This window comes from Microplitis mediator, chromosome 8 (genome assembly GCF_029852145.1).
Source record: "Microplitis mediator isolate UGA2020A chromosome 8, iyMicMedi2.1, whole genome shotgun sequence".
Taxonomy (NCBI): Eukaryota; Metazoa; Arthropoda; class Insecta; order Hymenoptera; family Braconidae; genus Microplitis; species Microplitis mediator.
The window spans coordinates 21,192,407-21,220,007 of record NC_079976.1 but is presented as its reverse complement, the minus strand read 5'-3'; the positions used below and the strand labels follow the sequence as shown (position 1 = coordinate 21,220,007).

Sequence of the window (27,601 nt, the reverse complement as noted above, 5' to 3'; positions counted from 1 at the left end):
AGGCTTGGGCCAAGGTAGGATCACCCAAGTTTGGCTATGCCTATGGTTTAATAAGTATACCATATAAATGTATCAGTTCAACATTAGTAGGTTCGTCCAGTAGCTACCGTTCGGACCCAGCAATCAGAAGGACGGCAGTTCACGCCCAGAGCCCAGCAGAATTTGCACCGAGTTTTTTTTCACATCATTTACTTCCCTTAGATAGTTAAAACGTTAATAATCATGAACTCTACGAAGTTAATAATAATAAAATTTTTTTTTTAATTAAATTTATTTGTTTCCTCGATGTATGAGCCAGGACTGGCAACGAAGCATAGGCCAGGTCTGGCAACCAGGACTGGCCCTGTATTATCATTCCAGACTTCTACCAAGGTTGGGCCAAGGCTGGCTTACAAGCTTGGTCCAAGTTTATATATACTTGGGCCCGCCGTACTTTCCTTTCTGTGCAGTACTGAAAATTTTCGAAAAACCTACCTTCCATTCTGGTTGTTAGATGGCATTTTTTTTTCCTACAAAGGCTATTGTTGTGTCGTCACTGACCTTTCAAAAGTGTTGAATTCACTTCTCATATTATCCGAATTTAGTGTTAAAATTTTATGTTAAAATTTGTGTTAAATTTTTTGTTATTTTGTGTTAAAATTTTAACACAATACAATTAAAAGTCATCAAATATTTTGAAAAACTAGGGGGCGGGAGCTACTGTCTAAGAATAACCTCAAGTGTAAATTAGGAAATGGACAATAAAATTCATACTTCGGAAAAATTTGAATTGATGTTAAGAGTAGCGAGCAATCGCTAGTCCAAAATATATTAAAACAATGTACATATTTGATCATTTGTCGTGACAGTTATTTATTTTGATTCTTTCAGTGCTTGAAGATGATAAATTTTTAGTTGAGTGAAATTCTCGGGCAAATGTTTCACCAACAAGTAGAGGAAAAACAAGAGAAGCTTCAGCATATATCTGTTATAAATAAAAATGAAATATTATTAATTATCATGAGCAATTGAGATGTGCACTTTTGAATTTCGGAAAATTTTTTCAATTTATTTTTAAAAATTTACTTTAATTGGCGTAGCGTTTTTACGAATTTTTCCCCATGATATCGCTTCGTCTGGTCGTGCTCCACTGTCACTACCGTCAAATTCAGATGACGTATTTAAAAATACAGCGAAATCTGCTCCATTTCTCTAGAGAAAAAAAATGTTGTTTTAAAAACAATAAATTTTTCACTAAATAAATGAAACAAAAAAAACACCCATAAGTATTTTATTGAATTACCATTAAATTAGCATTACAAATATGGTGTTTAATAAGTCCACCACCAATTATAATTATACCAGTATTGATTGCTTTAACAGCAATTGTATTTAGTCGTTTTAAATCTGTAAAAAAACTTTGATAGTCAATAGTTACGTTTTAAATTAATCAAAAAATTTTAAATATACCGGAGAGAATGTCAACAATAAATCCTGGATTTTTAAATGAATGAAAATACATCATATCTCCAAGACTACCATCTGTCAAGGCTGGACTAAAAATAGGAATTTTATTTTTTGCTGCCCAATAACAAATTGATTCTGGATTGTTTATTTCTTCACCAAGTCTTGCTATTATTTTAGAAGGTGTCCATAACGTTCCCTATAATAATAATTCATCAATAACACAAAACAATACCGACAAAAATAATAATGATTTTAATTATTCTTTGTTTTTGTTTAGTAATAAAAAAATTCACGTTTTCTTTTTGATCTGCAAGCATTTTATCTAATTTAGGCATCAACCAGTCTTCGAATAAACAGTAATTATTATTAGGAACAAGTAAATTTCCTATTCGGTTTATTCCTTTATCTCGAAGATCTCTACCATCCAATCCAAAGTCACCTAAGAATGTTGGAGCTAGGCATTTTATTAAATCTTCTTCTACACCACCAGCAGTTGTTACGATACAATCCACCTATTGAATAAATTTATTAATTGTAAGTAATGATAGAATATGATGAATGTGCAAGATCTCATATTGCACACAGAGAAAATAAAAGATATTTTCAAGAAAAAATGGTTCAAGTATTTTAGTTACTTGAATGGTGCCAAGCAATTGATACCCCGAGTCGAAATCTGAAATGTGGTTTGAGCCTAGATACCCTCAATTCGTTTGTAAACAGGCTTGCCGCTCACAGTTGAACTGTAATTTTAATCTCCATGCCCTCAAAGTAGCATTGGGAAGGTAAACTCATACTTCTAAAGTGATTTTAGAACTGTAATTTTATCCTCCATAGCCTAAAATTTAATATGAGATTATATTTTGTTGGACTTATAAATTTTTCTACTTTTGTCAGTCGATAGAATTTTTATAAGTCCCAAATTTTTTCTTATTGATGTTTATTTTATCCTGACGATTTTGAAATTTCAAATTAATGAATACTGACTTTACCTAATCGAATATTTTCTTAACGACTATTTATAATTGGACGGATTTTTGCAATAACGTCTTGACTCACCTTATAAGTTAAGACATTATTGCAAAAATCCGTCCAATTAATAGTTTGAGTATTTATCCAAAGTTAGAAAATAAGAAAAAATTGTCTACTATGGTTTAAATAAACTATTGACTATACTCTTATAAAACAAAAAAAATTGTGTTAAAATGAAAATTATAAATATACGTTGACTTTTTAGAAAAAGTAATTAAATTAACTCATCAAATTTTTTTTTTTTTTTTTTAATTAAAAAATTTCGATTAATTAAAGTAAATAAATATCTAGAACGATGGCTTAATTAAAATATTTATTATTTATTGTTAATGTTTTAATACAATGAATTTATTTAAGTTCTTTAGTATTAATTGACACAGCTATGAACATACGATCACCGATTTCCATGAAAATACAAATTGATGTTAGAATCGATTCCGATATTAATTTTTTTTATCTTTCGCTAGCGTGATTGTTTGTTTAACATTTTCATTTAATTATTCGAGACTATGGCAGCCATTTTAATCTTATAGTTGATAACCCCTTCGTCCCTTTGTTCCCCTTACCTACGAACGAAGATCCGATGAGGATCTCTTCCACAATTAAAAAGTAGGTTTTGGAGGGTATTTTTACATTCCTACCGATTGTTAATTTACCCTACATTTGGTAAAAGCGGGAAAAACTCCCAAAGTTAGGTCAGATTTACAGTTCTGCTCAATAGCTTGCCTTATTGCTCGAATGTGAATTTACCCTCAATAGCCTCGTATAACTATAATTTCAGCCTCAATAACCTAATTTAGAATATGCAGGGCAAATCCGCATTTCAAATTTTGACTCTGGTGGACTCAACTCAATTGCGAAACAATAAGGTGTGTTCTGCTAACGCTTACTCGGTCCTTGCCAATTTACGTAAAAATCATATTTACATTTTCCTGATTAAAAAAATGCCATCTGGCAGCCAGAATGGAAGGTAGATTTTTCGGAAACTTCCAGCACCTTCCCGACTTTTCGGTAGTTCGCGCTTAGTGTAAAACGAAGGCGGCCCTTGTACATTTTTACTAAGGTTGAAGCCAATTTACGATGGTCAGTTTTTCAATCCGAGATTCTTAATCCGCGATTCAAATATTGTTAGTATACTGATATATTTAAATATAAATGCACGAGCAATACTAATTTAATCGCGTATTACTAAAATCTCGGATTGACAAACTAGCTTCGAGTAAGCGTGGTTATCGATTACGCGGTGTATCCACCGTGATTCCACGGTGGCTTTAAAACCGTGTATACACGGTGTTTCCGCTGTGATTACGCGCTGTATCCACCGTGATTCCACGGTGGCTTTGTGCCATTTTACCACCGTAGTTCCACGGTGTATCCACCGTGGTTCCACGGTGTATCCACCGTGATTACACGATGTAACCTCCGTGGTCCCAATGTGAAACTGATTTTCTGGGTACACCGTGGAACCACGGTGGCAACACCTTGTAATTTCAGTGGTACAATGGCACAAACCCACCGTGTTTTCACTGTGATTCCAAACCACCAGGGTATATCTAAAAACCGAGTTTTTGATATTACATTTGAAGTCGGCCCAATGTTTGCGTATACTCATATGCTGAAAAACGAAAATATCCTTAAATAAAAAAAGGCATGAGATGTATGAAGCCTCTTTTCCGATTACTTGATTAGTCTCCCCAAGCTGCTCTAAACTTTGATTTGGCTTGAATAATTAGTGTGCTACTGGCTTGGGGAAAGTAGAAAATCTAGCAGGGGACGAACAAGCGGATAATTGCTTGTTGAGAACCCGAAAAATACAAGTGGAGAAGCCCTTTACATAGGGTATGGGGAGAACTTGCATCCCACCACTAATCTATGCAAGCAGTTGACCAGAGCTGAAGTCTGGTACCATGGGGGATCCATTCCAAGCCCCATTTCGACCAGAGTCTCTCTATTTCCTGAGATGGGAGGAGTGTTTGGGTCCAAATGAGGTCGGACTCGTGGTGGTTGTTAGTGAGGCACCCACATGCAATGCATGCCTAATGGGTAAGCTAATGTGAGCTTATGTTCATATTTCACTTTTATAATATATGGTGGAGTTGATTATACAAATAGGGACCACGCAGCGCGAGTATGCCCAAAAGGGCGAGGTATCGGCCTCCCGTCAAACGGAGGTGGGCCTAACAGCCCCGTTACATTAATTAATTACTTGATTAGTCGAAAGCAAAAAAAATATATACAAACGACACGAAAATATACATTAAAATGAATATGTGAAAAACGACACGTGCGCGCTTGCGCGCGAAACATGTACACTAGTGGATGTATAATAAAATGTGTAACAAGACGAGTTATAATCACAGGGTGTTTAAGTAGGTTTGAAACATAATAAGTAATAAAAGACATACTTTTAAAATATAAAATAGCTGTGAAATTTACAGGTTACTTTGTTCACAATAAAATACAACTGGCGAACTTGGATTATAATGGAAATGAATAAATTATGTAGAATGAAAACCATATTTTCAACATTTTTTGATTCCATTAAAATTTTCAAGGCTAACAAATTATGGGAAGAAATGGTCAAAGCATGAAGTTTAAGGTCATAAATTGAAGATGATTAGACAAGCTTTCAGATACTTTTTACGGAAATTGTCTATGAGAAATCGTAGAACTTTCACACGCCATAACTTCTGAAGTAATCGACCGATTTAGCCCAATCGCCTTCATTTTAAGCTTAGAGCGAGCTAGCGAAAAATCAGGGCAGTGCTGAAAATTTTCGAAAAATCTACCTTTCATTCTGGCTGCCAAATGGATTTTATTTTTAAATACTTTCTTGTATATGGGAGCACCACCTATTAATAATTTTATTCAACGCAGGCCTGATTTGCGCGCTTTATGACATCTGCGTTGCGAACCCTAAACGGCTGTTTACCGACCGGTGCAAAGAAGTTGAGTAAAATCAAAATAGATGTGCTCGGCTTTCACCGGCGTTGTGAAAAGTGAGTGGTGAAATGACATTTCACCACGCGTCTCAAGATTTTTAACTGAGCTCCATCTATTAAAAATTGTAAGAATTCGTTAAACGACTTAAAGTTTTTTGTCAAAATCCATGTTGAACGGCTAGTACACTAAATATGGTTACTTCAATTCATCATATGGGGAATAGGTTATACTGCGTGGTTGTGGTGTATTTATTTGTTAATAAATATTAAAATTAATAATTAAAACATCCGAGTAAATTTAAAATCAATTAAATATGAATTCTGAATTTTAAAGCCGATAGTTTGTTGTAATTTTGGTGGTGCACCGTGTCGCTAAACAGCCACAGACTTCGCTTCGCAGATTGTCATTAATCACGTAAATCCGGCAATTGTTGAATAAAATATAGTGCATAGTAGGATACTCAGATAGTCTTTATCCGACAAGCGCAATGATTTCAGCACACGTCTCCGGGTCACGTACACGGGCCTTCGGCCTGTGTATGTAACCCTACGACTCGTGCTAAAAACATTGCACTCGCCACATAAAGACTATCTTAGTATCCTAACTATGCAATATACTATTTTGAATGAGCAAATAAGTTGTGACGTTAGGATTTTCCAACTTTATATTTTCTTCAATGAAATAAAATAATTACTGTATTCAAATGTTTTATTTGCTTGCTTAGTACTAAGAAAAAAATTTGATTTAGTCAAAAACATATTATCAGACATGCCTTTTTTCATCTTATGTTGTTCAGATTAATTTTGTACCTTAAAAACCATTTTTTTTATAAATAAAAAATTTTACCCTACCTAAGATTCGAACCCAGACCGATCACGCGATACTTATGACCTACAGCACACTCAGCCACGATGGCTTATTGGTTTATTATCGTAAAAGTCTTAGATAAATATAAAAATCGTGATTGTATAAAAAAAAACTAAAAATTATAATTATCTAAATAGAGTAAATACCATTTTATGTTGCACTAAAAATCGTATAGATTCTCGTACACCACATGATGCCATATTTGACGTATATCCTAAAAAAATAGTACAAGAACTATCTCTCTTTATAAAGTCATCTTCTTCAAACCTGTCAATTTGTTCTTCGCTTAATGGAATGTTTTTGGTTTCTATCATTTTTTTAATTTCGTCTACCGCTAATCCAAAATTAGTAGCTTGAAAACCAGAGTGTTTATAATTTTCAAATAAATTGTGATAATCAATGCCTTGATTCCAGTCATATCCTAAACAACCAGAATGTTCATTATTAAAATTTATAATTAATAGTGTATCACACACCAAGGGAGGAAAGTAGGGCATCCCAACCTACGAGTGTAATTGGTAAACACGTGAATTGGGACATTCTACCTTCCTGCGTGGTGTGTATACGATTTTTCATCAGATCTGTACCTAAAAGTTTAGATTTTTGCCGCTGATTGTGAAAAGAATGAAGCATGTGCTAATTTTTATCATTTGTTTTCTCATAAGGGAGAAGGACAACTTTCATCCGTCTAAACAAAGCAGTAATTTAAACCTTCGATGCAGGTATGGTAAAAAAAAGACTATTATAAGAGTACACAGAAAAAAAGATATCTTGTCGTAAGAAATTTTTTCTTGCCGCAAGAATATTTTTTGCAATTTTGAATGAAAACGAAAATTTTCTTAATTCAATTTAACTTTTCTTCAATTAAGTCATCTTGTCATATGATTTTTCAATTTCCCGCAAATAAAATTGGAAATTTGCGAATTCTTTAAATATTTGCGAATTCCGAAAAAAAAAAATTTTTTTTTTTTGGTTTTTTTGAAATTTCTTAAAAACGACTAGATAAATCAATTCCAAAATTTAATCAGCTCTAGAACTCAAAAAAACGCGTCGATTGCCGCCTCAACCATCTCAATCGGTTAATGCGTTCGGGAGATATCGTTGGAGAAAGAAATGGTGAAAAACGAGTTTTTCCAAATATCTTCAAAACGACTGAACTGATCAATTTCAAATTTTAATCAGCTCTAGAATTCAATAAAACGCGTCATTTTATACCTCCTTGAGTTCGAATACAGCGGGAAGTTTTGGGGCTGGCCCGCAGGGCTAACCGACGCCCAGATATTTTTTTTTGGTTTTTTGCGTGTAACTTATAAACCACTTGCCCGATTCGCTTCAAAATGTAATCAGTTTTAAGTCTTGTTGAGCCCTTTTGATTGCCACCAAGAACGTTCAAATCGGTTCATTCCATCGGAATATAGATATCGTCGGACAATCATTATAATTTTTCAGTTAAGGTATGTTTTACCGGCCTAACAAATTTACAAGTACCCTAGTAGAAATGAAATCGAGGCGCTGGCTAGTAGCTGGCTAGTTTTACTAGATTCTAGCCAGGCACTAGCCAGTATAATATCGAGGCACTGGCTAGCGCCTGGCTAGTTTGTCTAGAAATGAAATAAAAAATGGCGATACTAAATCCCATGATTCTCAATTATAGGTTACATACAGACTAAATACAAATAAACTATTATAAATTATTCTTTAAAAAAATTGGAATGAAAATTATTTGTAATAATTCAATTACTAATTTTAAATAAAATAATTATTAAAAATCAGAATAATTTAAAAACTTTTTTATTTAACATTCTTTTATTCAAACTTTCTTATAAAACAAATGTTATAAAAATCAATACAATATAGTTTATTTATTTTTTTTATATTTAAAAATTTGAATATTTTGATTTCATCAGCATCTGGCATATTTTCGATGCTAAAAGACATATTGCACTTATTTAAAAAATATTTTGCTGACACTGGTAATTCTGGAAGTACACTACATTGTAATATTTTTAACAAATTATCTAAATGACAATCTGCAATATTGGATTTTATTGCCCCAAGTCGGAGTTTGGTTATTGCATCAAGTCTTTTAATTGCATCGATTATTGAAATTAATTATTTATTTATACCCTGAAATATTGACAACATACACAATTACACAATTACTTTACACTTTACTATTTTTTCAACTGCTCAAAGTATTTATAAACATAATTTTCATGCTTCTAGTAGATTATTTACTGTATACAACAAAATACACACATACTAGTGTACACGGATACTGGTTCAAGCAATACTTACGCATGAGTTGTAGGTGGCGCGATTTCTAGTTTTGCCTCGATATCGCTAGCGAGGGCCTAGTTTTAATCTAGGCGGCCGTCGATTATTTCTACTAGGGTCATAACGTTTCCGAGCTCCCTGAGCTCGAAAACAGCGACAAGTTTTGGGGCTGGCCCGCAGGGTCAACCGATAGACTGATTTTTTTTTATTCAGCCGACATAGTATATGTTTCTTGAATCAAGAAATATTTTCTTAAAGTGAGAAAAGTAAATATTTTGCCCCTAAATATAATTAATTGTTCGAAGAGTAAAATATTCTCTCTTTAAGAATAATTAATTTTGAATTAAGATTATCTGTGATTCTAGTTAAGAATTAAAAACGCAATGGTAAGAAATATCTCGATTTAAGTATTTTGTTGTGTTGCGGCAAGTGAACGTAAACGTTTGAAACAACAGCAACTGTGCTCACGGCTCAACGCAAAAATTCTCTTGGGAAAGGGCATATTCGGCCGAACTAAGTCCTGAGCAAATTTACTAAGGACAGTAAGATTTGGTATAGTAAATATGCTTTTACTATACAAAAGCTTACTAAGTTTACTCAGGATTTAGTTCGGCCGAACACGCCCAAAACTAACTGTGCTATACTAAAGTGGTGGTACTACCACAGTGGTAGTGTAGACTCTGCAATGGGCGTGTTCAGCCGAACATGCCCATTGCTGTAGGCACAATACCACAATTAAAATAAAATAAACTTAACCCTACTTTATTGACATGCATGAATGTACGTAAATAGGAGAATTTTTTATTATAACAGACGTACTGTCAACAATTGAGACGAAAAACGAATAAATACTAATTAATAATTTAATAATTATAAAAAAGAATATTGCACGCATTATTTTAATATTTGTTGTCACTTGCACTCATATTTCTATCTCATGACAACATGAGGTAAAAATGCGGGAAGCAAAAATTGCTATAGGATAAGTATGTAAGCGCTGGAGACACCACTGCATTTGCTACAGTAAAATAGTATAAAGTTTTAGTCCCACAAGAAAACTCGGTATTGCTGTAGGAATTATACCAGGTTTCTTGCAATAAGAATACGTTTACTTACTATAGGAATACTGGATCGATAATACTTTGGATTCTGGGAGGAAAAATACTTTTTTTTCAGTGTACAGTGTGGATCCGCAACTCTATTTAGTTATGGTAAACGCTACAGAGGCAAAAAAAATATAGATAACGTGAGTAACCGAAAAACCCTATGGTAATTGAAAAAATAGGTCTGTTTTATATAAAAGGAAGACGAAATCTATGACCGGTGAGTCATAACCTTGTCAGTTTCTCAAGCACAGTACCGATATAATTTCTGATCACTTCTGTTTTTTTTCAAACTTGAATTGAAAATAAAGCTACAAAAAATGGCTACAATTATTACGTTATTTTTAACATTTTTTTCATTATGTATTGCTATTCCGCTGGCAAAACACGATCCGGTAAGTTATATAAAAATAATTGTACTAATTAGAAATATAATTAAAAACTATTTTAATTCAATACAATTGAATCCTTTTAATAATACTTCTTATAGGTGTTCAACTTATTGATGAATCGTTTTTAATTACATTTTCTGATTTCCTAACCTTTTTACGCAAGTGTTTTATTTTTCATTAACCATTAAAGTTATGCTGTAAATGCTACGAAGTATGTAATTTTTCTATTCGTGGTTCTTTTAACCACAATATTGTAGTATAATATTGTAGTAGCGAGTACTCCAATATGTATAGTACTGACATTACTACACGTGTGGTTACAGTTATTCCAAGTTGGAGTTGGCAAAGCCTCAAGTCTTTTGATGTTTTATTTGCCGCCCGATGAAAAAAGATTTTATACAATTATATAAAATTATATATAAATTGGACAGAAAAAATGGCCCGATCCAATTGTATACAATTTGTACAAAAATTGTATACAATCCGATATAATTATATACAATTCTATATAATTGCAATTATCGAGAATTGAATATAATTGTATAGAATTGTATACAATTTGTATAGAATTGTATACAATCTCTATACAGATTGTATACAATTAGATCGGGTCATTTCTTCTATCCAATTTATATATAATTTTATACAGTTGTATAAAATCTTTTTTCTAAAACTTTATAATATTTTACTGTAGCAAATGCAGTGGTGTCTCCAGCGCTTACATACTTATCCTATAGCAAGTTTTGCTTCCCGCATTTTTACCTCATGCTATCATGAGATAGAAATATGAGTGCAAGTGACAACAAATATTAAAATAATGCGTGCAATATTCTTTTTTATAATTATTAAATTATTAATTAGTATTTATTCGTTTTTCGTCTCAATTGTTGACAGTACGTCTGTTATAATAAAAAATTCTCCTATTTACGTACATTCATGCATGTCAATAAAGTAGGGTTAAGTTTATTTTATTTTAATTGTGGTATCGTGCCGACAGCAATTCCGAGTTTTGTTACAGTCAGAATACGTATTGCTCTGTGAAATAAACTTTAGTATTCTCACCACAAGAATATCAGTATTGCTGCCAGAACAAAACATTTAACGGGAGGAAAAAAACTTTTTTTTCAGTTTGGATAAAATTTTCCTGTATGTTTTGAGTATTTTGAGGCTCTAATCCAGATTATGTTATTCCAGCTTAGTCCTCAAAGTGGTAAAATAGGTCGTAACAACTACTCTGAGGGCTAAACTAGGATAAATATCAATACTGTTGTCAATCTTAGAATTCTAAATTTATCCTTAAAAACCTCATTGAGAACATTGAGACTATCCGAATTTGTTTTTTGACTCGGGTGTAAAGATGACTAAAATGCTGTGGGTAAAACTATTCCTAAAGAATGTAATGATTGCTAAAGCCTCAGTTGAATAAAATTTGAAATGATTAATTTTAGTAATAGTTAATACTACTAGAATCCTGAAATAATTACTGTTATGAATATTTACACATCAATCAACAATTAATTTCTGATATTAACTTTATTTTTTTTTTTTCAATAGACCGATGGTAGATTCAATTACCGATGTTTGCAAAATTCTACAATAGTGAGTTACGACGCTTCAGAATTTGAGGAAGTGAGTTTTGGGGTTTGGAGATCATACCCGAAGTGCAGTAAGTTTATTGGTGCAAATGAAAAGGCACAGTGGGAAATAAACTTTGACGAATGTGCTGCACCAGGAACAAGACAAATCGACATTATTTTAGAATCATATAGACCTGGAGATATGGACAGTTTAGTTTACTCTCTTAGTGTCGATTGTGACATTCAAGGTCGTTAATTAACGATAAAAAATTACAATATTTATCAGATACAGAAAGTTAGATAAAAAATATTTAAATTTATTAGTTTATTATTCATTTAAATTTGTACAACGATTATTATATATATATATATATATATATATATATATATATATATATATATATATATATATATATTAATCAAATGAAAACATTTTTATAAAACTATGTATGTGTTTTTATTGAAATTATTTTTTACAACATATTTTATACTTCTTCAATGTAAAGTAACTGTAATAAATGCTTAAAAAATTGCATAAATAATTTTCGGATTCTTTTCATTTTAATAATAATATAGAAGGCTAAGAATGAAATTTCATTGAATTAGTTGTTTGATAATCAACGAATAAAATTCAAATTAGAAATATCATCTATTATCGATTTTCCATATGAAAAAAAAATGTATGTCCGGATATATATTTTTTAACTTCCCGCTAAGAAAGTTGAAAATTTTCAAAAATTCGGGAAGTTATTGGTTTCGGTCCGATTTTCGAAAATCGAATTTCTATCAAATCTTGACGTTTTGAGGTTCTAGGAAGCTATTCTGAATAATTTCATGATGATGTCCGAGTGTATGTGTGTACGTACGTACGTATGTATGTAAATACCTGTATCTTTTGAACATTGTAGCATGATGAAAATATGACATCGACCCGAGGTTTAAAATTATTTGAATAAAATAAATAGTTATCCGGTGAGCCAATTCTGGTGACACCTATGAGCAAAAATTCCGACTTTGATCGAGCAATCGACCCGACGCATTGATTGAAACGGAAGATCCGGGATAGACGCCGAACTGAACGGCCACGTTTTTATATTTGAACAATTCGACTCCGACCAACGACCAATTTCGATACCGACTAGTGAACAATTCGATTTACGCCGTTAAGAACAATCCGAGTTTGAACAACGAACAATTAACCGACATAAAACTAATCTCGACCGACAGTAACCGCCTTTTTGTGAACAAGTGAGCAAGCCGAAGCATCGGCGTGAAACTGAACAAAGTGTACTAGTGAATTCAGTATTGAACAAGTGAACCGCGTTCGTGTAATAATTAAATGATTAATTAGTTAATTACGCGTAATAACTGTGTGATAGTGAAATTTAACGCGTTACCGAAATAAAATATGATTTTATATTATATTTTATTTCATCGAGCAATTCTGAAAATTACGGATTATCCGTGTCTCATTCGTACGGCAGTAGAGTCTTGCCGTTTACAATACTCTGGCGTCATTCGTCAAGTATTCTGTGTGAAAAATAAAATAAGTTTATTTTATGTCGACAACCGAACTGAATTTGTGTTTTGATCAAGTATTATTCTACGAGCAATTTTAATTTCGTTTATATCAAGTCAAGCCGACAACGGCATTTATTTGTTTTGTTTTGTAAACCGATTACTTTTGATTTGTGATACCGATCAATGATTTTGTTTAATTAATATACGACTGATTATTTTGTTTAATTCTGATCAATTATTTATCGTAAACTTAAGTGCCTGACCTTTCCCTGATCCGCCACCCTGAGCCGATTTTGATAATTGTTTATTTGGTGATTATTACATCACCTGGCGCCCAACTAATAAGTTTGAACAAGGTTGCCAAAAATCGTAAGTGTATTCGGATTTCACTCCGGTAGATTCCCGCCGGTGAAAAACCCGTTACAACGTATGAACCGATTTTGATCTTCGCTGTGGAATTCGACGCGGCTTGTCAATCTCTAGAAGCCGTGAAAAATTGAGCTTGATCGATCAAGTACGTCCGAAGACATTCTAAAAATAAAATTTTGTCAAAAATCTTTTTTTTTAGATAACTTTTAATATGCTCAATGGATCGATTCCGAAATCTAATCAGCTCTAAAACGTTATAAGCCGCGTCGAATGCCACCTCAACCATCAAAATCGTTTCATTCGTTCAAGAGAAACCGAAAACGAAAGAATTCAAAAAAAAATTTTTTTTAGTTTTTTGGAAATTTCTCAAAAACGACTTGATAAATCAATTTCAAAATTTAGTCAGCTTTAGAACTTGATAAAATGCGTCGATTGCCACTTCAACCGTCTCAATCGGTTAATTCGTTAGAAAGATATCGTTGATAAAAGAAATAGTAAAAAACGTTTTTTTCGAAAACAACGGCCTACAAAAGTATTTTCGAGCTCGAGAAGCTCAAAAATAGCGGGAAGTTTTTGGGCTGGCGCGCAAGGTCTACCGATAGACCGATTTTTTCGTATGGGTTGAGAGCAAAAGTATTTGAAAACGAAACATTTCTATAACAATTCTGGACGTTTTAAATTAATTACAAAATATTACAGTATACACAAAAATTTTTCGATGCTCTCTTCAACCCGCACCTTCTCATTAAATTTCCGCAGCAACGTTGGCAATTATCACACCTTTTCTCTTTTTATCAAATAGTTACTGTGATCTCAAAACTAATTAATTTAATTAGAAAAAAAAAATTTGAATAAATACTTTTAATCTATTTAATACATTGCTTTAATTCTATATTTTTCAACTTAATTTAATTATCAATACAGTTTAATGCCAATAACAAGATACAGCAGCGTTTATATCTAACACCTAAATTTCAATAATAGATTTGATTACATACCATACATATATTTATTGTTTTATTTACTTTTTTTAACAAAAATAGTTCCTATCTCTTTGTAATAGTAAGCTCTTCGTTTGTGATAAACAACTTTATTCCAAAGTAATTAAAAAAATTTTATAGACTTATTTACTCCTTATAAAAAACAGTTTTTCCCTTTTGTTTTTTTTTATTCAACGGCGAATTGAAATAGAGATTTTAACTTTTCAAAATCTTTTGCACACCTCGAACGCGAAGCGCTCTATTGTCACCAAATCAAAAAATCGCGATCCGCTGACTTTAAATCACTTCCACCAGCTTCATATTGCACTTATATAATAAAAAAAGTATACCAATAGCAAGAGGAGATTTCAATTAATACTTCTGACGTAGTTATAAGATTATTTATTTTAATTATTATAAAAAAAAAGTTAATTGAAAAAAATTTAACTTAGACGTCAGTTGGTCTGTGTGGATGTAAACAAGATATCTTCCGAAAAACTCGACTTATCACTTTGATTTTTTTTTTTTAGTTTTAGATTTTTACCTTTAGGAAGCCTTCTGAATTTTACTATTGTAAACCGATCCGCTCATTAATATTTAAAGAAAATCCAAATCTGATGGTCTCAATTCATAACAAATCCGCCATGTTTTCTCCACAAATATATATACAAATATATATACAGTTTATATTACACTGAAAAAAAAGTCCCACGCTTATAAATTTAAGTGATATCGCAATACTTGGTATTGCGAATATACTTATACCAAATATAAGTCTCAACGCAATATTTTTAAGCGTATGACTTAAACTCGTTTAGCGCCACCGCAAAACTCATATAAGCACTACACTCAAATCCTTACATTCATAAATTGACAGAATTAGAAAAGAAAGGTTATGGAAATAAATATTGCTATATTTATTTAAAAATGAAATTTATTTAAAAATTAATAAATAATTAATAATAATTATAATTGTAATATAAGTCACAGAGTATTAACCCTAGATGTGACAAGGTATATTAATACTCATATAATTAGTTTTTAAAATATTTAAAGATGAAATAATAATTTTAATAATGGTTAGATTGTACAATTATAAATGATTTATCAGAATCAGAATCGGAAAGGAATCCATAAATGATTATTTTTTCCCTGATTAAAAACTCCGATTGAAACCAATTAATTCCGATTGAAAGTCTATCGGATTTCAATCGGAACCAATTGGATTCAATCGGAGTCAATCGGATTCAATCGGAAATCAGCGGTTTCAATCGGAGTTTTTAATCAGGGTTATTCCAATTATGTAATTAATCTTTTGAATGCTCTTAAGAACGATGTATAGGTTAAAGCAGGTTAAAGGTATAATATAAACACGGGGAAAAAAGATGCGACATATGCGCTGAGTCTTACTTTTCTTACTATACTCTCAGGACTTGCTATAGTATCGTACGGAAAATATAAGTCACTCACTTAAACAGAGAATTGCGATAATACTTAAACTTTTTATATTATATCCGCAATACCAATTCATTAAAAAATAGTATACCAATAGGACTTAAACTTTTTTTTCAGTGTAGTTGCGACAAAATTCATGGGCAACATCTAGTAGAGCGTTTGAATTGAATTAAAAATTAAATGTAATTAAATTGGTTTTCTTCTTTTTTTTTTTTTGTTATTGCTATAAGTTATTTAACTATCTTTCTCAGTAGGTAAATAAGAATTGTCTGTATCATACTGTCAGAAATTATGTCATGTTGATTAAACAGATAAAACTTTTTCTCTTTTTAAAAGAAATACGTGGTTCAGTATATAATTGATAAAAAAAAATTTACTACTCAAAATATTTCATGAGCGTTTGAGGTGTGCACTTTTGGATTTTCCAAATATTTTTTATTATACAGATACAGCAATTCGACGATACAACTATTGAAGATACAATAGAACATGCTTCTCTAATACTACTGATCCAAGGTGATTCTTTATTCGATCAATCAGCTAGATGTGTAGTAGTGGTCTAAAAAAATATAGTGTGCTTCCCACAAGATATTTTGAAAGGAATACTGATAAAATTCTTACAGTATTACATATTTGGCCTTAAATATCCTGATGATCTCATGAGGACGTTAGAATTTATTCAAAGGTATTTTACATCAATTGGTGTTTTATATAATATAATTGTCTATAGTGAGATAATATCAATAATGAGGAAGCTAATTTATACTAAAACTATTTTCAGTGTTTTGCTAGACATCAATCCAGCTAATAAATGCAACAAAAAAAGGAAGAAAAAAGGGAAACAACAAGTCAGTAACTATTGGGCGGCTGTAAAAAAATGGGCCAATTATTTAGACCCATATCGCAGAGATTAAAGAGAACATCTGATCGTGAATGGAAAATTATTTAGAATTAAGTAAAACTGTATATGAATATCTGGAAAAAATAATAAAATTTTGTAATCCTTCTTTAATGTTTAATTTTGAATTATATATTTGACCCAACTATAATTTCTTTCAAAATATCATCGAATATAACATCCATTTTTAAATTTAAAAAATAAAATTCGAAAATTGATGATTTTTCGATCAATTTCAACATTCTTGTAGAAGTTTTTGAATTTGAAACTGTAGAAATTAAAAAAAAAATCATATAATTAATTAATATTGATTCTGAATTTTGCGAAAGAAAATTATTAAATTTAATATATTTCTTATTAATTTTGAGATTTTAGTTCTGAACTTTAATATTTAAATCTTCATTAATATTGAGAATCACCATGAAATTTAATAATATTAGATCTGAATTTTACGAAAAAAAATGCACAGAAAACGAAGGTTGAATTGGCCCAAGATAATTTTTGTCTTCATTTTTTTATTCTTGGGTTGAGTAATTGGGTTTTTTAATTCGAGAACCTTTTCTTCGACTAATACTATCGACTATAAAAATATTATATCAAGAATAATTAAATTTTCATTCAAGTTAAATAATCTTGATTTAAGAATATTTATTTTAAATCGAGTTTATTTTGATTCTAGCCAAGTTAAAAAAAAACTATTAAAACAAGATGCTTTTCTGTCTTATTTGGTGAGCATAGTAAATTGTCACAATATATATCACCATCTCAAACCAAGAACTTTTTTTGCGTAGCAGAAGAACATTTACTCTCAGTTTGAGAAAACTACATTATCGACTCAAGACAACGGTCTATTGAAATGAAAAAATTTTAATTTTGATTTAAATAAATTATATTCTTAATTTAATCAAATAACTTTTCTTGAATCATGGAAATATTTACTTAACCAAAGACATAACATTCTCCCATTTAATACAAATATCTTCTTAAAAGAATATAATTACTTTCTTTATTAAAGAAATAATATTTTGGATTGATGATTTTTTTTCTTAACTTAAAAAAAACGTTGTCTCGATTCAAGAAAATAAATGACTCTACTTATAAATATATATCGTCCTATATTTTTGAGTGAATTTTTAACCTAATATAAATATTAAATGTTATGAAGCAGGAAATTATATGTGTATACTCAGAATATCACAATACGACAGTAGAGGAGATAAGAAATAATCTTCCTCGATTAATGGTTTATGAACAACTTGAGAAAAATTAATAGTTTGCTCATGGTAGGAATCGAACCCAGACCGATTCGGCATCACGCGAGAGCTTTACCGGTTATACTATCCGATCATTTCCTGAACGTTCGTTTACTTTACCCATATCCAGTAAGCACACTGGACAATGTAGAGTCTACACTACCGCCACTTTAGGATAGTAGTTAGCTTTCCCAAGAAAATTTTTGCGTTAAGCCGTGAGCGCAGTTGCTGTTGGTTTAAACGTCTACGCTTACTTACCGCAACACAACAAAATACTTAAACCAAGATATTTCTTACCATTGAGTAGAGTACTTCTAGTTCTTGACGAGAGTCACAGATCATCTCGATTCAAAATTAAGGTAGTAGTCTGGTAACTTATGCCTATTTTCATGACTTCTTTGGAGGGTTTTTTATAGGAAAATAAAAATGAATTATCTTGAATATTTAGAGTGTTTTTATTTACATATTGAAAATATAAAAAAAAATTTATTTGAAAAAATTTAATAGTTTATTACTATTATTATTGTCACTCGAAGTTGAAACCTCAAAAAAAATGCACGTGGGTGGCCCGGGTGATTTTGGCTCTTGATGTTATCTGAAATCAAATATTCTTGATTATTCTTAATCTATAGACATGTCATTCTGGTCGGAACTACTGAAGTTAAATTTCAAGGGTAAATAACAAAATGGCGGATTTTGAAAAAAAAAGTCCTTTTATTTTAGCAAAGAAAGGGTTGTAAAATAAAAAGTTAGGGGTGAAAAAAATTCTCGTTAGTACCGACGAGAACTATAAGTGTGTAGAACAGCCTGCTAAAATTTGAAAGCAATCGGTTCAGTAGAAAAAAAGTTAGGACCCGGGCCGACCAGAAAAACAATGTTTTGAGAAAAACGCGTTTAAAGTTCAACAACAAATTTTCATAAGTAAACTTATACTTACGTCAATCGTCTATGCCTGGAGCGTATAATATGCCTTCATCCTCTTCATAGGCATCATTCTCCGCAACTTTATCCGCTCTTCGACTCTTTCGGGCTTCTTTCGATGACTTTGCTGTGGCATTTTCCGCATTTGCAATCCGAGATTTATTGTAGGATTTTGCAAACGCGACAGCGCACGGGCCGAGCGTAACGTCCATGACTTCCAATATTTTTAGTACTGGGAAAAATCCTTCGTTAAATATACATGCTGCAGTGAATGCAGCAATTTCTAACGTTTTTTGGCCTACAAAAACATGTTTTGGTACAAAACTCCAAACACAATGATTAAAAGCCTCGTTATTATTCTGTGTGTTTCTTCCTAAACATCTTTCCAAAAGATCATCTGATGACAGATCTTTGTAAATTGGTTCCAAAAGATTTGCAGTGTCTTTATCGAAAGCAGGTGGATGAACAAACGTATCTTCATGACCTTCAGATTTCAATTTTTGATACTTGCACCAGGAATCGGGACCCTCTGGGCAATAAGAATGCTGGGGCTCTTCATCAGTTGATATCAAATGATAATAAGTTGCCCATATAGCTTTTCTCATATTTTCAACAGAGTCTTCATTGATCATAATAGCTAAGCCATAATAAGTACTAAGTTTGATCATTAATTTATTAGTTAGTGTCAGACTTTTGGTAGCTTTGGTGCTCTCGGTATCAATGGTATCCTTCTTTGGTGTTCTTGTTTTTTTTGGTGTCGTCCCCTTCTTCGGAGTTACTCCTTTCTTCGCTGTAACTTCTTTTTCTTCTTTATAATTTTTCTTCGTTTTTTTAGATTTTTCTTCAGCAGCTTCTATTTTTTTTTTAGCTTTTTGGAGCTGCGTTAAAGTTTTTTCAGCTTCTTTGACTCGTCTGTACATACGCTTTATCACATGTAAAACGCACTCATTTTTTTCAACTTTAGGATCATTATTGTAAATATTTGCTTCTAGTAAATTTTTATAAGTATTGGAGTCCCCATCACCAATATATTTTTTATATTTTACACCGAGCTCTTCAACGGATCGTCGAAACATTTCAATAACTCCGTCAACCTCCATCTTACCAGAACTTCCTTCGTGATTCGCCGTACACTCAGTCTGGTGATCCTCGTACCATTCTAAATATTCATCTGTATTTTCTTTACCCACCCACTTTTCACAAGCTTTGCAAACTTTAGATTTAACAAAAACGTCTATTACTTTATTAGAATACTTTCCGATTAAAGAAACGATACCTAGTAGTGACGTAAAGCCACGTTTTGCCCATGAACCATCACCCGAAACTGTTATTTCATCTGCAATATTTCCTTCTTGTTCATTTTTTTTTTTTTCTTCTTGTGCTGCTTTACGAAATACAACTTTAGCAACACTTTTAACAGCAATATGTATAGTATCAAGGATACTGTAGTATCCGCTCTTACTTAACCCTGGTCCCAAATCCATCATGGCACAAAAAATGTTTATACCCGATAAACCAACACCGAGTAGTCGCATAACAAAAGTAAGACGTCTGTTGACCTCAAACGCATTCCTCACTTTTGGGCAAGAATTAATGGTAGCAAATTCATCGCAGTTACACTTTATACACAAGTTAAATCCCAATCCAACTTGAGATTTTTTAAGAAATTTTATATCACTCTTGCAAGCTTTACAAATCAGAACACTTTCTAAAGCACTGAATACTAAAGTAAAACTTAAAAGAGCGTACGTTGAGCTCTCATCAATGGCTACTTCAATATCTTCTTCATTTTTTAATTTTTCAGCAGACTTGCTCACAAATGTTACATCTTTTTCAGCAGTGTATCTATTACCGTGAAATTTTCGCTTAATGCCTGGATCTCCAGGACTTTTCGTACCACGTTTTTTTCCTTTCCTATCCATCTTAGATGCTTACGTGTCAACGTACGATCAAATACTAACAGAGTACTGTGAATTTTAACTTAAATATACTTTAAAATAAATATATATTATATATACATAAATATATATATATATATATATATATATATATATATATATATATATATATATATATATATATATATATATATATATATATATATATATATATATATATAATAGAATAACAGAGTCAACCCAGGTTGCAGCTGCCGGTCGACCTTAAAGGTTGGACTCCGAGGCGCTCTAGGAAACTCGTTATAACTCCCGAAATATTTCGAATTTCTGTCTGAAATTTTCACAGTATATTCCCAAGACATTGTACTTTCAAATTAAGCAAAAAAAAAATTTTCGATTTTTTGAACCCAAGTTACCAGACTACTACCTTAATTATTCTTAAAGAAAGAACATTTTACTCTTCGATCAATTGATTATATTTCGGGACAAAATATTTATTTTTCTCATTTTAAGAAAATATTTTTTGCTTCAAGAAACACATATTATATCGGTTGAATAAAAAAAAATCTTATGCCAAGATGAACTAAATTTAAGAAAATTTTGTTATTGAACCAAGAAAATTTTCGTTTTCATTCAAAATTGCAAAAAATATTCTTGCGGCAAGAAAAAATTTCTTGCGTCAAGATATCCTTTTCTTCTGTTTGATTAAATTTGATAAATTTTTTATTAATTTTAAAATTTTGGTTTTAAATTTCAACACTTGAATATATACTAATTTTAAGAATAATTATAAAATTTAATATTATCGATTCAAAATTTTAAGAAATAAAACAATTTAATTTAATACTTTCATTTGATTTTTAATATTTTTTGTTAAAAATTTCATAAAAGTGTACGCATTAATATTTTGAATAATGTTTTTAATTTTACAAATACTCATCTGAATATTCAGAGAAATTATATTAATTTTCATACTTAAATTGATTTCATATTTAATATATTTTTCGGTATGAATTTTTATAAGCTTACTAAATTTTCAGAAATCTTTCATTCTGAAATTTCAAAATTACACGCAGAGAATTTTACGGTATTTTTTACATCAAAATTTATAGAAAAACCATTATGTCATAGTAACATGAGGAGAGTATGGAATTATTGTACAAATTACCGATAGCGTAGAAATTTTTAAAATACATCGAACAGAATTTACAAGGTGCATTGTAATTTTGACAAAGCAACAGATTAAGAAATTTAAATTTCTTGGATAAAATTTAATCTGTTGCTTTGTCAAAATTACAATGCACCTTGTAAATTCTGTTCGATGTATTTTAAAAATTTCTACGTTATTGGTAATTTGTACAATAATTCCATACTGTCCTCATGTTACTATGACATAGTAATTTTTCTATACATTTTTTATGTCAAAAATACTATAAAATTCTCTGCGTGTTCAGATTCTTGAATTTCAGAACAAAGTTGTGTTGAAAATTGCGTTATAACTTTTTTCCTGAATTTTAAGAAAAAATTTTTACCAGTGTGATATTTGTATTCAGGGAAATTAACGTATATATTAGGGTGGTCGTTAAAAATTAAATTTTCTCAGGCGCCCCATAAAAAGCTTCTTTTAAGTGAAAGAATACGGGGGGAATTTGGTTTTTTCGTTTTAAGTAAAAAGAACACGTGCCTCAGGACGATCAAAGTTCATTTCTCGATACAATCGCGGTTTTTTGTAAATATCTCATGAAATATGCAGATTAAAGGAAAAAGTCTCAATAACAATTTTGTAGGAAATTAAATTTTTGACAAAAAAGGTCTTGTTCATTTTTTTTATAAAATGTGTATTTATGAAGATATTTTTAAAAAACTTTTCTAGATCTTATCAATTGGGCATTTTAAGGATAACGAATGTTAAAAATAACGTTTTTTCTTAAATATAGACAACTTCGTAACTCGTAACATATCAATCATTAATGCTTGTTACAGTTTATATATACTTAGAAAAATGTTATTTTCGAAATTTGTAATCCTTAAAACGCTCAATTCATCAGATCTAAAAAAAAGTTTTTTAAAAATATCTTCATAAATACACGTTTTATTAAAAAAATTAACATGACCTTTTTTGTCAAGAATTTAATTTCCTACAACATTGTTATTATGACTTTTTCCTTTATTCTGCATATTTCATGAGATATTTTAAAAAAACCGCGATTGTATCGAAAAATGAACTTCGATCGTCCTGAGGCACGTGTTCTTTTTACTTAAACCGAAAAAACAAAATTCCCTCCGTATTTTTTCACTTAAGAGAAGCTTTTTATGGGGCGCTTGAGAAAATTTAATTTTTAACGACCACCCTAGTATATATCCAATAATATTGTATGCATTGTCGTTTGGATCAATTGTCAGCAGATCAACTGCCGCTTGGATCAATTATCGCTCAGATCAATTACCGGCAGATCAATTGTCAAAGGATTAATCTATGTACGGATCAATTGTCGTAGATCGATTGTCGCGGATTTACTATCTTCGGACCAACGGTCAGGCACTCGAAACATTCGTAACGGATAGGTGTGTTGGGACTATGGTGGAATCGAACTAAAGATTGGAAATAATTTGAATTGTAATTAAGTTCGACTTTTCCAACAGAATTTTATCGGTATGATAATTTTATCGAGAAGGGGGTAGTGAAACTGATTCGAAACCATTTGAATATCTACCCTACCAAAAAATCCATGTGAGATTAAATGGGAACCCATAGGAACCCATGAGTAACTGAGTTCCCATATAAAAAGCGATGTAGGAAACCATGTGAATCTGGATTGCTATATAGGAAATCCATGTAGAAAACTGGGTACCTAGATTCTCATATAATGGGAAATTTAAATAAAAATCTGGGTTTTACACATGTGATTTCTATAAATTCCGGGGTATCTGGATTTCTATGTTTGTCGTCTATTGATACAAGTATATGAATAAAAGAACAGATTAATATTCTATTGGCAGAAAACTTTGAACAAAAAATTGATTAATTGATGCTCTTTATATCAGTATTTGTAATAAGTTATTGATTTCTTAATTAACTCAAGAAGTATAACATCTTTATAGGAATTACAAATAATTTTAATAAAACACTAAATTAGTAATCGCACAAAGGTATTGTATTCCAGAAAAGTTTATGAAAACACATAAGATTTTGGTATCAATAACGTGACACGTTTTGTTAATTTTCTTGATTCTTAATTTATACAAGATTTCTATATGGATTTTGACATGGTGCAGATTCCCATGAGAAATCATCGTAAAAGTCCACATGGGAATCCATTCGAGATTTCCATGTGGATCGGGTATGGTGTGAATTCCCATAGGAACCTATGTGAGAATCCACAATATTCAATGTAGGAAACCATGAGTATCTGAATTCCCATACAGAAACATGACATAAAAACTTGAATGTATTGATTTCTTTATGGGAAATTCATATGAGAATCTGGGTTTCTGTATAAGTAATTTCTATAGAATCCAGGGTATCCCAATTTCCATGTCTATCGTCTATTGATAATAAAAAAACAGACTAATAGTCCTCTAGGAATTCATGTGGGAATCCATCCGAAAACGCCATGTGGGAACCTACATAGGAATCTAGGCTGGATTCCCATAAGGACTTTTTTGATAGGGAAGTTATATGCTGTTTGAATGTCAATAAAAGACTGACTGACTCTAGTCGCATTTCTATTTAATAAGAAGAGATCATTCTTTTCTACCCTATCAAAAAAATCCATATGGAAGTCCAGCCTAGATTCCTATGTAGGTTCCCACATGGCGTTTTCGGATGGATTTCCACATGAATTCCTACAGGACTATTAGTCTGTTTTTTTATTATCAATAGACGATAGACATGGAAATTGGGATACCCTGGATTCTATAGAAATTACTTATACAGAAACCCAGATTCTCATATGAATTTCCCATAAAAAAATCAATACATTCAAGCTTTTATGTCATGTTTCTGTATGGGAATTCAGATGGTTTCCTACATGGATTGTTGTAGATTCTCACATAGGTTCCAATGGGAATCCACACCATGCCCGATCCACATGGAAATCTCGAATGGATTCCTATGTGGACTTTTACGATGATTTCTCATGGGAATCTGCACCATGTCAAAATCCATATGGAAATCTTGTATGGATTAAGAATTAAGAAAATTAAAAAAAACGTGACACGTTATTGATACTAAAATCTTATGTGTTTTCATAAACTTTTCTGGAATACAATACCTTTGTGCGATTACTAATTTAGTGTTTTATTAAAATTATTTGTAATTCCTATAAAGATGTTATACTTCTTGAGCTAATTTAGAAATCAATAACTTATTACAAATACTGATATAAAGAGCATCAACTAATCAATTTTTGATTCAAAGATTTCTGCCAATAGAATTTTAATCTGTTCATTTATTCATAGTCTTGTATCAATAGACGACAGACATAGAAATCCAGATACCCTGGAATTTATAGAAATCACATGTGTAAAACCCAGATTTTTATTTAAATTTCCCATTATATGAGAATCTAGGTACCCAGTTTTCTATATGAATTCCCCATAAAGAAATCCATAAATCCAAGTTCCTATGTTATGTTTCTGCACGGGAATTCAGATACACATGATTTCCTACATGGATTGTTACATAATTTCATACGTTTCTATGCGGATTCCTAGGAGTTCCCATGCAACCCCATATGGATTTTTTCGATAAGGTTGCATCCAAATAAACATTCTTCCCTTGCCTTTCTTTTGCAGCTGTAAATTGTGGTGTTGTTATTTCTAATTCAAGTGTGTTGTTATTCTAATATAAATGATTGGAATTTATACGTTAGTAGTTATGACAATACAATAGTTAGATTTCTATGTAATCTACTAAAATGAATATTAATTGACATTACCTTGGATTTTTGGAGTTTCATTTGGTAGAGATGTACTTGGCATTAAAACAGCAGTTCTTGATGTTGAAATGTTATTATCATTTTTTATATTTTCCATGATTCAATTATTCTTATATATATTAATATAAGTAATGATGTATGAAAGACAAATGTATTTTGATTGTAATAACTGCAATGTTTAATTTGGAACACGTGGAAATGAAATAAATTAATATTATTAAGTTATGAATGAAATTAAAAGTTAATATATAATTAATTACATAACTACAGATGAAAAATACTTATGATAAGAAATAAACATAAGGTTATTTTTTTTTTTTGTTTTTGTTTAAGTTTCCTGATAGCACGAGTTGCTCGTCAAAAAGTTGGTATTCATAAGTTTGCGACCAACTTGACGACAACCCTAATAGCCACTTTGCATTGAAATTGACGGTAATTTGATGTTTAAATTACCTGAAATCGGCTGCCCGAATTTGCAGTCAATTTCACAGCAAAAGTTGAAAATAAAAACTTGCGGTTAATTTTTCTTCAATTTAAAGGTTAACTTTTTACGAAAAAAAAACGGTCGGTAATGTTCATTCCTACCATGTCAGAAGGTAAGCAAATTTATACATAAAAATGTCTACAATTTGAGCGTAAAAATATACTTAACAATTTTTCAAGTCAAATTAACAATAAATTGAGATAAAATTTGCCTGAAAATTGATGACAACTTTTTTCTAGTCAACTTTTGAAGTGAATTTGCATTCTAATTCGAGCAGTAAATTTACGTCAAATTGAATAGCAAGCCGTATGTAAATTGTCGTCAAAAACGGAAAAGTCTCAAGTTGGCGGAAATTTTACGAATGTTATGTCCTGGGAGGTTACTAGGATCGGAGCTGACGCCACCTCCTGGACAGTGGGCAGCTCGTTGTCACGCGGGACCAATTTTGAATTTGAAAACAGTGATAAATTTATTGTTGACTATGATGATGATTATTATTTAATGAAATTATGGATAAGGATAGATGTAATTGATGAAATAACTTTTATCTGAAGACTGAGTTTTATTATAAAGTATAGATAAGATTTTATCAGTAATAACAGTTGTGCTCGTCAATAGTTCTCGGAGAGAAGTGAAGTTACATCAGCCGGCAGAGAGATCTCTGACTCTCCACTCTTCGACTTCTCCCACCATTCTCATACTCATACACATACTTATGCAATATATGTACTTATACATATCAACGTTCTTTCCTAATTATATACTTATACATTTATACTTCCTACTAATATACGTACGAGATATGAGCTTACACATCTACGTTCTATATGTATCCGTTCTATGACTTTACTAATTTCTTATATTATTTATATTCCATATTCCTGTACTTGAATACAATCATTTAGTTAATTATTCTATATTTAATTATTTAGTACGATTGACATTATTATTTATCATGAAACACCACTATAATTATTCTAATGCTATATTTCTATATTTCTATTAATTCATTTATTATACGAGTCACTCTTTATTTAATATGTATATATATTAACAATAATAGTTGAGTTCTTGTGATATGGTTTTCATTTATAAGTAACATTTATTTATTAAATATATCCTTTTCTTATTTGTTTATAGAGTATGCATTTGTTTATAACCATATTTACTGTTAACTATAGAACAAGGGCCTATTCATGATTTTTATGCGTGTGTTTTGTTTAGGTTTCAAGTATCGGGTGACAGGAA

The 27,601-nt window shown here is 31.1% G+C and overlaps 3 protein-coding genes across 5 annotated transcripts in view; 1 reads left to right on the top strand and 2 right to left on the bottom strand.

Annotated features, from left to right (window-relative positions):
• The window catches only part of LOC130672627 (uncharacterized), a 167,616-nt gene extending 155,636 nt beyond the window's left edge, over window positions 1–11,980 (top strand). The window contains exons 1-2 of one of the 2 annotated variants that reach the window (XM_057477271.1): window positions 9,572–10,060; window positions 11,612–11,980. In XM_057477271.1, the coding sequence (XP_057333254.1) occupies window positions 9,986–10,060; window positions 11,612–11,890 (354 nt within the window). In that variant the 5' untranslated portion in view covers window positions 9,572–9,985 and the 3' untranslated portion in view covers window positions 11,891–11,980. Of the gene's footprint in view, window positions 1–9,571; window positions 10,061–11,611 lie in introns of those variants that run through there. The other variant, XM_057477272.1, reaches the window with a different exon arrangement.
• LOC130672625 (probable deoxyhypusine synthase) lies at window positions 764–26,253 on the bottom strand. Of its 2 annotated transcripts, XM_057477268.1 has the most exons (8): window positions 26,130–26,253; window positions 25,870–26,038; window positions 6,432–6,706; window positions 1,740–1,958; window positions 1,450–1,642; window positions 1,283–1,386; window positions 1,066–1,191; window positions 764–964 (listed from the first exon to the last, which is right to left on the bottom strand). In XM_057477268.1, exons 2-8 carry the CDS (start codon window positions 25,964–25,966, stop codon window positions 833–835), a joined length of 1,146 nt encoding a protein of 381 aa, XP_057333251.1. In that variant the 5' UTR covers window positions 25,967–26,038; window positions 26,130–26,253; the 3' UTR covers window positions 764–832. The 2 variants fall into 2 exon arrangements, with proteins under 2 accessions (XP_057333251.1, XP_057333252.1); XM_057477269.1 differs by lacking the exons at window positions 25,870–26,038; window positions 26,130–26,253 and adding an exon at window positions 6,873–6,973.
• Window positions 18,357–21,000, bottom strand: LOC130672623 (uncharacterized). The gene is made up of 2 exons (XM_057477263.1): window positions 19,048–21,000; window positions 18,357–18,705 (listed from the first exon to the last, which is right to left on the bottom strand). Exon 1 carries the CDS (start codon window positions 20,951–20,953, stop codon window positions 19,049–19,051), a length of 1,905 nt encoding a protein of 634 aa, XP_057333246.1. The 5' UTR covers window positions 20,954–21,000; the 3' UTR covers window positions 18,357–18,705; window position 19,048.
• Window positions 26,254–27,601: the final 1,348 nt, after the last annotated feature.

Coding starts and splice junctions, on each gene's coding strand:
- LOC130672625 (XM_057477268.1), bottom strand. CDS start 25,966: ATGGAAAATATAAAAAATGATAATAACATTTCAACATCAAGAACTGCT. Junction 1,959..6,431: donor TTTTAGTGCAACATAAAATG/GTATTTACTCTA, acceptor TTTATTCAATAG/GTGGATTGTATCGTAACAAC. Junction 965..1,065: donor AAAACGCTACGCCAATTAAA/GTAAATTTTTAA, acceptor TATTTATAACAG/ATATATGCTGAAGCTTCTCT.
- LOC130672623 (XM_057477263.1), bottom strand. CDS start 20,953: ATGGATAGGAAAGGAAAAAAACGTGGTACGAAAAGTCCTGGAGATCCA.